At 50.0% G+C, this 14,367-nt stretch overlaps 1 protein-coding gene across 8 annotated transcripts in view; it reads left to right on the top strand.

Annotated features, from left to right (window-relative positions):
* Tmem108 (transmembrane protein 108) overlaps positions 1-14,367 on the top strand; it is a 352,139-nt gene that overhangs the window by 332,977 nt on the left and 4,795 nt on the right. For all 8 annotated transcript variants that reach the window (XM_023706966.1, XM_023706956.1, XM_023706953.1 and 5 more), the window contains 2 exons: positions 3,310-4,689; positions 11,622-11,776. In XM_023706966.1, coding sequence (XP_023562734.1) covers positions 3,310-4,689; positions 11,622-11,776 — 1,535 coding nt within the window. The remainder of the gene's footprint in view (positions 1-3,309; positions 4,690-11,621; positions 11,777-14,367) is intronic.

Genomic DNA, 14,367 nt, shown 5'->3' with positions numbered 1-14,367 from the left:
GAATTTGTTTTCTTCCAAGACTTGAAGTATTTTGCTCCATGCTCTTCTTGACTTGATGGTTTGTGAAGAAAAATCTGCCGTTATTCTGATGGGTTTTCCTTTAAATGTGTTCTGTTTCTTTTCTTTAGTGGCTTTTAGTATACTGTTCCTATACTGAATTTCTGGAATCTTGATTATTATGTGTATGGGTGTGGTTTTCATTGGATTGATGTTATTTGGAGTTCTATATGCTTTGATTACAGGAATGTCAAATTGTTGCCCCATATTTGGGAAATTTTCTGCTATTCTGTCTATTCATGATCCCGAAGGCCCCAGGTCATCTCACTCACTCTCTGGGCCTGCGCTCTGGGTCTGTTCAGGATCCCGCGGCCTTGGTTGTCTCGCTCACTTGCCGGGCCTGCGCTCTCATCATGAAATTCTTTAATTGTTCTTTGTCATGGAAGTATTTCACTTCTCCATCAAACTTGAAAGAGAGTTTTGCAGGGTATATTAGTCTGGGCTGGAATTTGCTTTCATAGAGGTCTTGAAGTACTCTGCTCCATGCTCTTCTTGCCTTCTTGGTTTGTGAAGGGAAGTTGGCCAAAATTCTGATGGGTTTTCCTTTGAATGTGATCTGCTTCTTTTCTCTAGCGGCTTTCAGTATATTATTCTTGTGCTGGATTTCTGGAATCTTGACTATTATATGTATTAGTGTGTTTTTAATTGGGTTGATGTTACTAGGCATTCTGTATGCTTCAGTTACTGAATATCAGATGGTTTCTTCATATTTGGGAAGTTTTCTGCTATTACATTTTTTTAATGTCATTTGTTTTGACTCCTTCTTTCTCATTGATGCCTATTAGTCTCACATTGTTCATCTTTGCATCGTCTTGAAAGTGATGAATTATTTTTTCCTGCATCCTAGTTGTTTTTAAGAGATCTTTTCTTACCTTTTCACTAGTGGCACCAGCATCTTCAAGATCTGAAACTCTGTCTTCACTTTCACTCAAATGGTTTTGCAAGCTTGTGATTGAGATTTTAAGTTCCTGTATATGTCTTTGACTCTCTTCATGCGATCTATTTCTTTCCTGTATTGCTCATTCAAGGAATCCGTCATTTTTCTATCCTCCTTTATTTTTTTTATCAATATCTTCTTTAGAAGCAGTTATTAATTCTTTTTCTGCAGAGTTTTTTCCAGATTGGGTTTCCTCCCTATGTTTCTGTAGTTGATTCTTTACTTTAGATGCTATGAGTTCAGAGAATTCTTTTTTTATTTCACAAAATAATTCCTGGGCTGGAGAGATGGCTCAGTGGTCTAAAGCACCTACTTAGAACAAGTTTAGCAAAAGCATCAGGGACCGCGGTTCAATCCCCCAGCACCACATGCCAGCCAGCCCGCCCCCTGGTGGGCTGAGCTGGTCTCTCTCTCTCTCTCTCTCTCTCTCTCTCTCTCTCTCTCTCTCTCTCTCTCTCTCTCTCTCAAATAAATAAATAAATAAAATTTAAAATAATAATAATAATAATAATAATAATAATTCCTGTCTGAATTCCTCTATAATTTTCTGCTGTTGCTTATTTACTTTTGATGCTATTAATTCATACATTTGAGCTGAGCTAGTGTTCTCTGCACTTGTTCTGGGTGGGCATTGGGTTTCCATATATGTTTCTGCATTTGATTCTTTACTGCAGATGCTATCAATTCTGGGATTTCTTTTTTTATTTCCAATCTGAGTTCCTCTATACCTTTCTACAGTTGTTTCTTTATTTCAGAAGCTCTGGATTCATTGATTAAAGCTGTGTGATTCCCAATTTGTTCTGTGTTAGTGTCCTCTGCGCTTGTTATGGGTGGGCTTGGGGTCTGAGATTGCATTTTGTCCCTTCTTGTTGTCATTTTGTATAGCACTGTCTTCTGACCTTTGTTGTAGAGCTTTGGTGCATTTATAACCTTAGCCCCTACTGAAATTCAGGTGCAGATCTACAAAGTTTGAATTTATCCAGCTGTGCCTGCCTTGGGTCTGGCTGCTGTGCTCAGCTCCTTCCTGCTGCTACCCTTGGGAGTGAACTTGTTGTGTCCCTCTAGCAAGATGTTCTGCTCCTGGACTAGCTGGACGGTTCTATACCCTACTCTCTCTGCAGGGACTGTAGCTGCAGAGTTTCACCCCAGGCCTGTATGCCAGGCCTGAGCTGAGTCTGAAGAGGACAAGGTGGAGTAGCAAGGAGAGGAAGCTCTCCCACACACTCACCAGCGCTGGGCTAGAGCTGAATCTGGGGGTCCCAAGAATACAGCAGAAGTTCTCACTCAGCAGGCTTGGGTTATAAATGTTTTTAAATTTATATGTTTTTATCCTTTTGCATTTTCTCAATAAAAGTGCACACAGTGACTATCATATACAAACCCTCTCTTAACTATACAAAAGGACTCCTACTCATCACCAGTGAGATTCCCACAGACTTCAGCCACATGAGTGTCTGAGGAAATAACTACAGTGTTTAACCACAAACATCATAATACCAGCAACTTTTATAGAATGCATCTTCTACTCCAGATGCTGATATGTGTGCTGTATGGGCACCAGATCTGGTTGACCTTCTCTGGACCCATGTTCCCTTCTCCGTGCCACTTTCCTGTGACACTGAGACCTCTCTGACTTTTTTAGCTTTTTTTTTTTTTTTTTTTTTGTGGACTCAGGGATTGAACTCAGACCCTTCCACTTGCCAGGGGAGCACTTATTCCACTGAGCCATCTCCCTGGCCCCTTTAGCATCGTTTGTTGATTTCTGCAAACTCACCCAGGACTGGAGTGTTCCCTGATCATTTCTGACCTCTAGGGAAGAAGAGAAGGTGAGTTCATGTGAGTGGATGGAGGTCTGATCTTCGATACCTCTCTCCAGTTCAGAAAAGGGAAGCAGATGGGGTAGGTCTACCTACTGAAGTCTTCCCCATTCAGCTCTGGGTGGCTCCTGCTTCTCTTTGGCTGAGCTGGCCTACAACCCTAGTTGTAGCAGAGGAGGTGGATGCAGAACCACATCCCTCCTGTATGCTGTAGCCTTTTGAGAGGCTGTGCTTTGGTGGAAGGCTGATAGCATTTAAGAGGCCTTTTGGAAGGACATGATGACCAGTCTGACTTCTCTTCAGGTTCCTCTTCACCAACCTACTAGACCTGTCCTACTCTATATGAGATTCTGTGTCTCAGGGTGCCAGATGCCCGTGTGGGCCTTCCAAATGTGCCTGACATTCTCCTTGAGTTCCCAGTGCACAAGGTCATAGATGCAGAGAACCCAGCTGGCAGCGGCTTCCTGGGTATCTCACATCTCCTGTTTCCCCTTCCAGGCTTCCTCCTGACTGTGATGCTGACTGAAGCACTGGTATTTGCTGTCCAGGAACTGGAATCTCTTCAGGTCCTCCCTTCAGGCAGTCCCCCAGACACCATGGTGACTGCACCCCACAGCCAGACCACACACTCCTCTGTGATGACATTGAGCCCTTCTCCTGATGGACTCTCACAGGCCACAGCCAGAATGGCAACAGCGATGCCCCATCAAAATGGGGACCCTCCTATAAACACTACTTCCACTGTCTTGCTGTCAGCAACCATCCTCCATCCTGAAAGCCCCCTGCCTACAGGTTCCCCTCCTGTTGCCATGGCGACCACATACTCCCACTCAGAGAGCAGTCCCACAGGGGAGGCTACTCCCACCATCCTAACAAAGCCAACAGGAGCCACCAGCCACCCCATCACAGCAGTCCCTCGGGCTACCACACGCAGGCCCCCCCGACTCCCAGGCTCTTCCCGAAAGGGGACTGGGGGCTCATCACGCCCTATCTCACCTGCACCTGGTGGCCACTCTGGGAGGAAGGAAGGCCAGCGGGGACGAAATCAGAGCTCTACACACCTGGGGCAGAAGCGCCCATTAGGGAAAATCTTTCAGATCTACAAGGGCAACTTCACAGGGTCTGTGGAGTCAGATCCCTCTGCCCTTTCTCCCAGGACCCCGAACTTCTCTTTGCCACAGTCCCAGACAGTGGCTGCAACCATGGCACCCAGAAGTACCTCATGGGTGCCACCCACCACCCTCTTGGTGCCTGCAGAGGACAATCCAGGACTTAGCACAGCAGACCAAGGGGGTGGTTCTGTCTTCACCAGCCCAGGAAATGAGCCGAATGCCACAGCAGCTGCAGTTCCTACCAGTTCACAAGCCACCCCAGTGCCTTCTCAGCACCCCCATGGTGACACACAGAACAGCCCTGGCCTCAGTGACTCTTGGCTTACTGTCATCCCTGGCACCAACAGACCTCCGTCTGCCAGCTCTGGGGTCTTTACAGATGTGATGGGGCCAACCCAGGCTGCCTTCAATGCCAGTGTCTCAGCCCCTTCCCAGGGGATTCCTCAGGAAACATCCACAACCCCACAGGCCCCAGCCCATGCCCCTGGGGTCTCAGAAAGCACTGTTTCTCTAGCTGAAGAGGAGACTGCAGTCTCCCTCTCCATGACCAACAGGGTACCCAGTCCTCTCTCTACAGTGGTGTCCACAGCCACAGGAAACTTCCTCAACCGCCTGGTCCCTGCTGGGACCTGGAAGCCTGGGACAGCAGCGAACATCTCCCATGTGGCTGAAGGGGACAAGCCCCAGCACAGAGCCACCATCTGCCTGAGCAAGATGGACATCGCCTGGGTGATCCTAGCAATCAGTGTGCCCATCTCTTCCTGCTGTGAGTACCTTGCCTTCCTTCATGCCTCCTACCCTCCTTACCTTCCCTCTGCCATTTCGTGGTGTTCCTCTCCCATATTCTCTTGCTCCAGAGTTGAGCAGCCCCCACCAAGGGTGCTATAAAAATTCCTATGACACAGTTTAATAGGGCAGTTCTGTGTTGGCTCTGCCTCTGGTCCTGATCTCTGCTGGATCATGGCTTGAATGTTCCTAAGTTGTGAAGCCCCACCCTCTAGGGGCTGGAGAGGGCCTTATAGGCAGGCTAATCCAGCCGTACATTTTTCAGAAAGAAGATGTCAAGCTAGAGGGAAGACGTGGCAGTTAGAGAGGCAGAGCTGGGGTACAAGCTCAGCACCTGCCTTCCAGCCCAGTGCTCTGTCCTGACCCCAGCCTTCCTCAGGCATAGCCCACCATGCGCAGAGTGGCGCTGCATCAGGATACCACAGCTGGAAGTAAGCCTCCCGATGTACAGCCTCCAGCTAGCAAAGTCCTCCTGTCCTCTCCTGCGTCTCCTGCACATTCCTTCTAGGTCTTCCTTTCTCGTCCCCCATTTCTCCTCCTCCTCCCCCACTTCCCCCTAAGGAGGAAAGGAATATGAAGCTTTGACATAGTGGGAAATTCCCTTGGCCTCAGCAAGAACAGTTCTAAATTGAAGCTTGAGAGGTGTGTGAATCTGAGCACACACACACATGCGTGTGCACACAAACACACACACACACACACACCCATGCCATGGGTTAGCTCGGAGGTTTATGCCTTCAAAATGATTTCTACTCCACATTATACTCCAACCACATCTTTTTTTTTAATCTGGAGTCTAGATTCTTTTCAGGAGCCATGTCTCCCAGCCTGATACACAAATGCCAGGGCTTGGGCCGCCTGCTTCTTCTCAGAGACTCAGCTCAGGAAAAGCAAAGCCATTTGCAAGGTGCATGTCTCACCTTAATGAAAGTGGCTTTACTGTCTCTTGTGAAAGCATTGTTACAAGCTGATTGCCCACTTCTAAAACAGAATGGTAATGAGAAGTGTAGCACTGCTGACCGATAAATTATTAAAAATGGTCGTATTTGAGAAGTAACCACATGAAATACAGCTTGCTAGTTTTGTGTTCCTTACATGTGCCTGGAATGCTCTAGTTTACAATGAGAATTTCCAATAATTTCTATTACTGTATCCTTGAAACAGACTAGCCATACAAAATAAAAACAAAAACAAGCAAGCAAACCCTGGCCAGGGTGCCAGGTGGCTCTGGTCATCACTCACACCTTCCAGTGGGGATGGAAGTCACCAGGTACAAGCGACTTGCCCAGGGTCCCAGTCACATGGCATGTCAGCCCAAATTAGGAAGGGCAGAATCTGCTTTATTCATTGCATACCATTTTTTCCAAGAGCCTGCTGTGTGCCATGCACGTTGCCAAGCACTAGGGAACCAGACAGGTATGGTGTGGCCCCTCTCCAACTCTCCAGACCCTGTAACCCCTGCATCTGCCCTGCCTGAGCTGACAGCACAGGGGAGGCCTCAACAGTTCACCCACAGCACCCATCTGGATTTGTCTAGTCTGAGATGAATCCTACTTCTCCCCAGTCCTTCTAAGAGATGAGAGTGTGAAATTAGATCAGATCTTGCTGCACAGCTGAAAAGCCTGTAGCTGTCTCCACAGTGGAAACAAATGCTCCACAACAGGAGCAAGGACACAGTTGGGAACTTACTTCAGGGTGCTTCTGGCACTACAGAGGCAGAAGACACTACTGTTAAAAGAAGACACAAACTTTGTTCAAAATGGACTCTTGTAGCCTCTTGGGAACTGCAGCCCCACCTACTCTAGATTTCTACCATCTTTATAGGAGAGTGCTGGCGAACTTTTTAGAAACAAGTACCTAAGCTGCAACCCAAAATCCACCTCTTTATCACAAAGTTCCAACACTGCAATTAAACCTAAATACTGAAATTTTAGCTTAGAAAAAACTCACACATTAACATTTTTTGTCTTAAAAGGAAAACAACACTGTGGCCTAGGTTCACCACCACTGATACAGGAGGTACCACGCTCTCGCCTTGGCCTTCTCTGCCTCCACACCATGTCTGGGCCCTTGATTGTGGTTTCACCTCTTCATGAGGTATTGAATCCCCTGAAGGCCCTGGCGAGGAGGACACTAAGATAAAAGACTTACGTAACCTCAGAACCGTGTCTCGCTTCCTAGACATCCCCATCACCCCGCCCTGTCTAGTGATCAGGCACGTGGACTGCTAGGGCTAAAAGCCCACATTTTGGCACAGCTAATGGCTCCACTTATGCTAAAGCTACTTTACAGACCTCAGAGGCCATTCTTTCCCTTCTTATGAGACATTCCAGGTATTCTGGGCTGGTGGCAACATACCTGTATAGACTTGTCCTCTGGCTGTTCAGACCACCACCAGCCCCACTTCTGTGTTGTCCAGCCAGGGCTGCTGGGCAGAGCCCATTCATGAAGGGGTGAGCATAATAAAGCCCAGGAAGGGTGTCAGTTGCTTACCTGCCCTTCCAGATCTCAAGCTCCACCCCCAGTGGCTGAAGGGTGTGTTTGTGTCAGGGCTGGAAAATGCTTTGTCTCCACAGTGCTGCCAGACACTCTCAGCCAACAGGATTTCAGATGTGCTGAGAACCAAAACTGATTGGATCCAGGCCACACTGGTCCATGCAGGGAAGCCATGTGGCTCCTGCTCTGGTCTCTGCTGCCACCATCAGGATGCACAGAACCTAGTGCCAACTGCCGGAAGCCTGTGGCCTGGACCTACCAACCAGTGCTCTGGGTTTGCACAGGTCATCAGCTTGGAGACTGTCCTGTGCTGTTCACACCCTCTCGTGAGCATGGTATGATGCACCATTCCAAGACGCAGTGCCTCATTGTGCCCACAATTCCTGACTACATGAGTTGTTCAGTGGGCTTTGAATCAACATGCATGTACTTTTTATTCGCAGGCCTCAAATGATTTTGTAATTAAAAGAAAACATAAGTCAGAATTTCTCTTGCCAATGAGAAGGGGTTGGACCCAGGAGTGTTGGTGAGAGGTTTTCTTCTGGGAGTTTATGGACCAATGGAAGGGGAAGGGGAGAAGCTTCAGGCACAGCAGGGTTGTCCAGGGGATGTCACCCTGGTCGTAATAGTGTCGTATCTGCTCTTTGGCGGCACTCCCCTGGCTTCTCCTAGTCCTCAGCAGGTTGTTCCAGCCTGCTAGGCAGAGAGCAGATCAGTGGGTGTTTGGAAACATTGCATCTTCAGGGGATCTGTGGAGTTTCATTTTCTTTTCTCATCACACAGTGACTTCTGTTGCCTCAAAGAATGCCCCTCCCAGAAATATGAGCCCAGGTACCCAGGGCTCTGTCTTAAAACCAGCTGCCTTCCTCCCTACACTTCTGGCAAACTATGGACAGTTTTCTGTTTATATTCCTGAGAAGCCAAGACAGCTTGCCCTACTCTCAGCCCTATTTGGAAACTTGAAGGAGGACTAACCCTTCATTTCTTCTGGGGTCCTGTGGGCTTTGGAGACATAGAGCAATTGAGTTTCCACTGAACAGTGAAGGAAGCATCTGGTACTCTGGGTTTGCATACAGCTGGACACTTGGCCACTCTTATACCCCTAATGTTGAAGACGAGGTTCAAATCGTAGTTATTAGCTGGGTGATAATGGTCGGTGTTGTTCACTCTCACAACTCAGTGTCCTCTTCCCTAAATGCCAAGAGAAGTGGTACCTTCCCCCAGTGGTTATCATATGGGTGATAAGTACGGCTGCTAAGTACCTAGGTGCTGGGGATATGTCACAGCTTCCTGGATTCTGACTCGCATTTTTTCTGAAAGATCAAGCAACTAAAATAATGCACTTTCTAAACCACAGGTGGAGCTTTGGCCTTGAGCCTCCCAATAGCCCCACTTTTGTTTCTGTCTTTTGGAGTCTTCCAGAAGAACAGGAAGAGACCCAGCATTAATCAGCCACCTGTGGCGTGTCAAGCACCGTGTATGGCATTTTGTACCCATAATCTATTCAGTTTTCATAATAACTCATGAAGTCCAATTAATGAGAGACCGAAGGGCTTGCCAGGTGTAATCCGGGGTTGCGCCGCGGCCTCTGGTGCAGTCCTGTGCTCTTCCTGTGCCAGGCTGGTTTCCAGTAAGTAAATGTGCTGATGCTTGAGAATTGCTGCAGACGCCCTGAGGAAATACAGAATGGAGCAAGCCTCACACCCCGCCCCGGCTCGCCCTGCGCTGATGGCTGTCCTCCCGAAGAGCGGGAGCCCCGTGTCTGGCATTCAGAGCCAGGGCAGTGTGAGCTGTCGACACTTCCCTGAACTAGAAGCAGAGCACATGGATTCTGTCCCCTCCACCAGTAGGGCTGGGCAGTGTGGCCCAGCGCAAGTTCACCCTCTAGATCTCCGGCCCCTGCTCTGAGGAGCAAGCATGCAGGATGGGGAAGGGTCATCGGTGCAGGCCCTCCTGTGTGCTGGGGACTGTGCAGCGTGCTGCTGCCGCTGCATGCTTGCAGCTAGTCTGCCCACAGGAAGCTGGGGTGGAGAGGGCCAAGTCATGTATTGATTTAGCTCCTGTGGGTGACAGATTATCATCTAGACTCGGATTCTAAATTCTACGAACTTTTTTTTTTTTTTTTAAGACAGCATCTTGCTGTGTACTTCAGATAGGCCTTGGATTTACTTTGTAGCCCAGGTTGGACTTGAACTCTCAGCTGCTCTCCTGCCTCAGCCTCCCAAGTGCGGGGATTCCAGGTGTGTGCCACTGCACCTGGCAGTTTTGTATGTTATAGCTGCTCAACTGATGAGAGGCACAGAGATGATTTTCCTTAGAGAGGTGTGCACACCATACCGTCCTGGCTCAGGCAGACCTTTCTCAGCTTTGGTGCCAGTCCTGCCAGCCTGGGTTTGGGTCTGTAGCAGCATCCTGTGTGACAGATGGGAGACGCCCTCATAGGCTGTAGTTGCAAAGTGGCCCTTTTTGTCCCAACAGAAAAAATGGAGCTGGAACCAACGAAACAGTATTTTGCCCACTTCCCACATATTGTCTTCTCCATGTGGTTTGCCTAACCAGCTTGAACTCCCCAGCTGTGTCACCATCCCAGTCCCAGGAGCAGGTGACAGGCACGGCTAGGAGGAGTAAAGACAGGAGAAAAGAAGAGGAGGGATTTGGGTCTTGTCTGAGCCCTGCCACTTGCAGAGCTCTGACCTCTGTCAAGTCAGCTGGGTACGGCAAGCAGTAGTGCGCCCCACAGAACAAGAGGCAGCCGGTAAGCAGGGTCCAGGCTGAACTCTGCAGCCCTCTCATCACCTCCTTTCCTTCAACCACTTAAAGATAGGGTGGCAGAAGGAAAGGACAAGAACCACAAAATTTGAACAGTTGTATACAGTACCAACTGACATTCCTTGTAGCCCATTCAGAATCCTCATCTGTGAACCCAGGTTCTTCACATTGAGCTACAGCCCCAGCCCTGCACTGGGTTTGAGCTTGTGATCTTCCTGCCTCAGCCTCCCAGGCATGCATCACCATGGCTGGCCTGACCTTGCTCAGAGGCCTTTCAGACTGAGATGCCACTGAGGCTGTCTTCTTATTCTGTGGAGACCTGTACTGCTTACAGTACCCACCTGATTTGTCATAGGTCAGAGCCAGCACCACCCAGGAGCCTGGACTCTGGGCTCTCAGCCTGCACAGGTGCCAGATTTTGCAGCTAACCTGTGCCCCGGGATTCAGCAAACTCTCAGCTGCTGTGGGTGGCGAGTCTGGGCAGGATATCCAGTCCGCACTTCCTGGCTTCTTCCCAAGGGGCATCTACACTTGTGACATCAGCATTCTCTATTACCCGGACAGCTCTCTTCAGATCTCAGAAGCCTTCCTGGACAGCACTGTGTTCACACTTGGTTCATCAAAGTCCAGACACACCCCTAGGGGCTGTATCTGGGTGCACATGACAGTGTGGCTAGTCCAGCTGTGGGGAACCCTGCCCAGGCCATCACTGCAGGGTGGGCTTTGGCCTCAGTCTGTGGTGGATTTGAAGTCCAGGTATCTGGATTTGCCCTTAGGCAAGTCACTTGACCTCTGTGACCTTCAAACTCCCTGTCTGTACAATAGGGACCTTAGTGGTCTACCCCTTGGGGTTAAATGGGGAATTAAATGAATTAATAATTCTGATGTGCCTTCAGTTTGTATCCCAAAATGACCTTGCTCATGGGGGAGGGTCCCCAGACTGTGGCTACACAGAAGGTGAGTGTGCTCCTGGGTCACCCTGGGCTGATAGAAGAGGTCTTGGCTGTGGTGGGAGGAAGTCAGAGGGGCAGGGCATAGTGCACCTCTCAGGAAGGCCCTTGACGTCCTCCTCAGAGGCCTTGATGGCACAGGCGCATGGAGCAGAATCCCTGAGTCAGCAGCGTCTCTCTGGCCCCAGTCACCACGTGTATGTATGTGTACACATGGAAGAGCTGCTGACAGTTACGCAGGACTTCGGGCACAGGCCCGTCTGCTCCTCAGGGAAGACTTCCACGATGACTCCACACAGTCTCTCCCCAACTCCCACACTGTCTTTTTCATTGCCCTGCTTTGTTTTCATTAGATTATCGCTCTCTGGATTTGTTTTATTTATTCCTTTTGTTTATTACATATTATATATGACTGGCCCCTCTGCACCCATTCATGTACTAGGATGGAAGTTTATGGAACAAAGGGGGTGTGGCCTGCTTCCCAGCACCTTTTCCTAAATACTTTTAATATTTCCTGGCACAGAGTGAGCATCAACGCAGAGATAGTAGTTGAAGGAACACATAAATAAGTGGGTGCGGTAAGTGGCTGAATGCTGCGTCGCCTTAGTAGTGTCACCTGGATACCTGCACTTGTCACCTGCAACATTCACAGCCTGTCACTCCCTGCCTCCTCTCACATGGCCTCTCCTCTCCACAGCGGTCTTGCTGACAGTGTGCTGCATGAGGAGGAAGAAGAAGACAGCCAACCCTGAGAACAACCTGAGCTACTGGAACAACGCCATCACCATGGACTACTTCAACAGGCACGCTGTGGAGCTACCGCGGGAAATCCAGTCCCTGGAGACCTCTGAGGTGATGAGCCCTGGCCCTCTGCCCTGGAAGTGCTGGCCCCAAGGAAAGCCATGGTGCATCCACTCATCTCTGAGGCCTGCTCCCAGGGGTCTGGGGACCAGCAGCAGCCTTAAGAGCCTGGAGTCACAGGCCCTGCCCTAACCCACAGAGTCAGGGTCTGCATTTTGTGTATGTAGGGGTGGGTGCATGGCACAAGGGATTGAACCCATGGCCTTTACTCAGAGCTGGGTCCCCAGTCCTTTTCATTTTTTGTTTTGAGGCAGGGCTCTCCCTAAGGCACCAAATTACCAGATTGGGCTCCAGGTAGGGAATCCTTCTGCCTCAGCCTCCCAGAGTACTGGGGTTACAGGTAAGCACCACAGCACCCAGGTTTAGGGTCACTTTTGTGTGTGTGCGTGTGTGTGTGTGTGTGTGTGTGTGTGTGTGTGTGTGTAACTGGGGATTGAACTCAGGCCCTTGCACTTGCCAGGGAAGTACTTATTCTACTGAGCCATCTCCCTGGCCCCTTAGGGTCAACTTTTTAACAAGAGGTACATTCTGCATGCTAAAAGTTTGAGCAGCACTCTTCTCATAATTCATGGTTTCTAGGTGCAAGGAAATCCTGCTCGCTGAGGGCCTGTTCTGTGGCAGTGTTGGGACTACGACAATGAGAGCTTACTCAAGGGTCTCCAGTACTCAGATGTAGCTGGAGAACAATGCCAGCATCACTCAGAAAGAAAACGACTGAGAGGAAATAGAGAACAGTGATAGGGAAACCTGGGGCAGGAAGGCTTCTGGGGAAGCTGCTAGCAAGATAAATGCAGCTGTAGGCACTGCACTGAGCACGGAGCCTGGGCACTGGGGCAGCGTGTGACATGGAGCACTTGCCTGTGACAGCTGGCTGGCCAGTGCAAGTGGGGCTTCAGGACCAGACCTGACTCCAGCCCATGCTCTTCCATTCTCTCCTGCACGGTGATGTAGAATGGGCGGAGCCAGGGCAGGTGTGCAGGGCTGGATTAGGCACAACCTTGCATGTTGGAGTTTGGGACAGTGAGGGGTCAGTTGAAAGTTTTGCACTTTAGGCAATGTTGTTTAGAATTATGCTGACCCTGTCAGGGCGCTCTATTTGACCAGAGAATGGATAAGGAAGAAGGTAAGGTAGTTTAGTGGAAGGCTGAATGGACAGAAAGATGAACCAAAAGTAGCTAGCTCAACTTGTATGCAGTAGTGATGGTCCAGGAGCAAGACGCAGGTGAAGCAGGCAGAGCGGAGAAGAGCTTGTGCCCATCCTTCCCGCAGGTCAGCGCTCAGGAAGTGAGCTTGTATGGACAGGAATGCAGAGCCCCTCTGCAGCTTCCCATTGCCCTGAGGTTAAAGTTCAAAGTGTTTCATAAGGCTGCCTGTCCCCCTCCCCTCATTCATTTGCTAAGCTCCCGCCACCTTGGGTTTCTTTCTGTTCCTTCACAGCACCAAGTGACACCACACCACTCCAGGCCTGGAGGTGGGCCGCACTTTCTCCTGGGTGTCCTCCAGGCCCATCAGTCAGGGCCTAACCTAAATGTCACTTCCTCAGGGAGGCTTTCCCTCCCCACCAGGTTGGCCTCATCTCCCTTCACTGCATCAGCACAACGCTCAGTAGGGTTGTGATTCCATGGCTCTCCCTACAGCAGAGCAACCAGTCACTTCCACATTGCTCACAGGGGCCAGTTCTGAGCACTCTGCCCGCCACCTGCCGGCAGCATTGCCGACTCCCCACCAGCAGTAGGCCTCTCTGGTTCTCTGGCTCCTAGCGGCCCCTTCAGTTGCTGAGGTTGGGGCCTAATCTGTGCCCCAACCTCTAATCACTGAAATCCAGGCTTCATCCCACCACGGCTTCACTTCCTCTTCCATTCAGCTGCGTGACGTAAATGCTGTCTTGCATCATGGACCTTGAATTTTTCTGAGGAGCCTGGATAGCTCCCTTGAACTCCACATGCACCAGCCGTCCACCCCACCAGTGTGCCCAAGGCTGAGCCCTTGACCACCCTCTGCCTGCTGCCCTCAGGCATCAATCACCTGGTGGCCAGGTTTTCAGCAGATGCCACTGGTTCTGCCAAACACAGTGCCTTATCTCAGTGCAGGCACAGCATCCTTGCTCACATCGTCACCACTGCCCCAAGCTCTGCAGACAGTACCCCATGACCATCTCGTCTCTGCGAGGACCCACAGCCACACAGTTCCGTGGCTCCCGGCACTCAGAGGGCCCTCCTCACTATAAGGAAAACACACACAGCCCTCTAGAGCTGGCGCTGCTCCTCCCTGCTCCACCCAGCCGTGCTGTCCTTTCTGCTCCTCCTCCCATGCAGATTTGCTCTCCCACCTCTTAGAAATGCTTTTCTCCTGTGTACCTCAGTCCCTTATTTCCTTCAGGTCTCTGTCCAAAAATCACATCCTGAGGGAGCCTTTCCCTGACTGCCCCAAACTGATTAACACCCTGCCCCACTCCCTGATCCCCGCACAGGATTTTGTCCTTCAGATCCCTTCTCACCACCTCACTGCATTGTTCTGTTTCCTGTGATGGACTTCCTCATAGAATACAGGTGTGATAAAAAATGAATGATGGGGCCAGCCAG

Source organism: Octodon degus, unplaced genomic scaffold, assembly GCF_000260255.1.
Source record: "Octodon degus isolate 3935 unplaced genomic scaffold, OctDeg1.0 scaffold00008, whole genome shotgun sequence".
Lineage (NCBI taxonomy): Eukaryota > Metazoa > Chordata > Mammalia > Rodentia > Octodontidae > Octodon > Octodon degus.
This window is presented reverse-complemented; position numbering and strand designations above follow the sequence as displayed.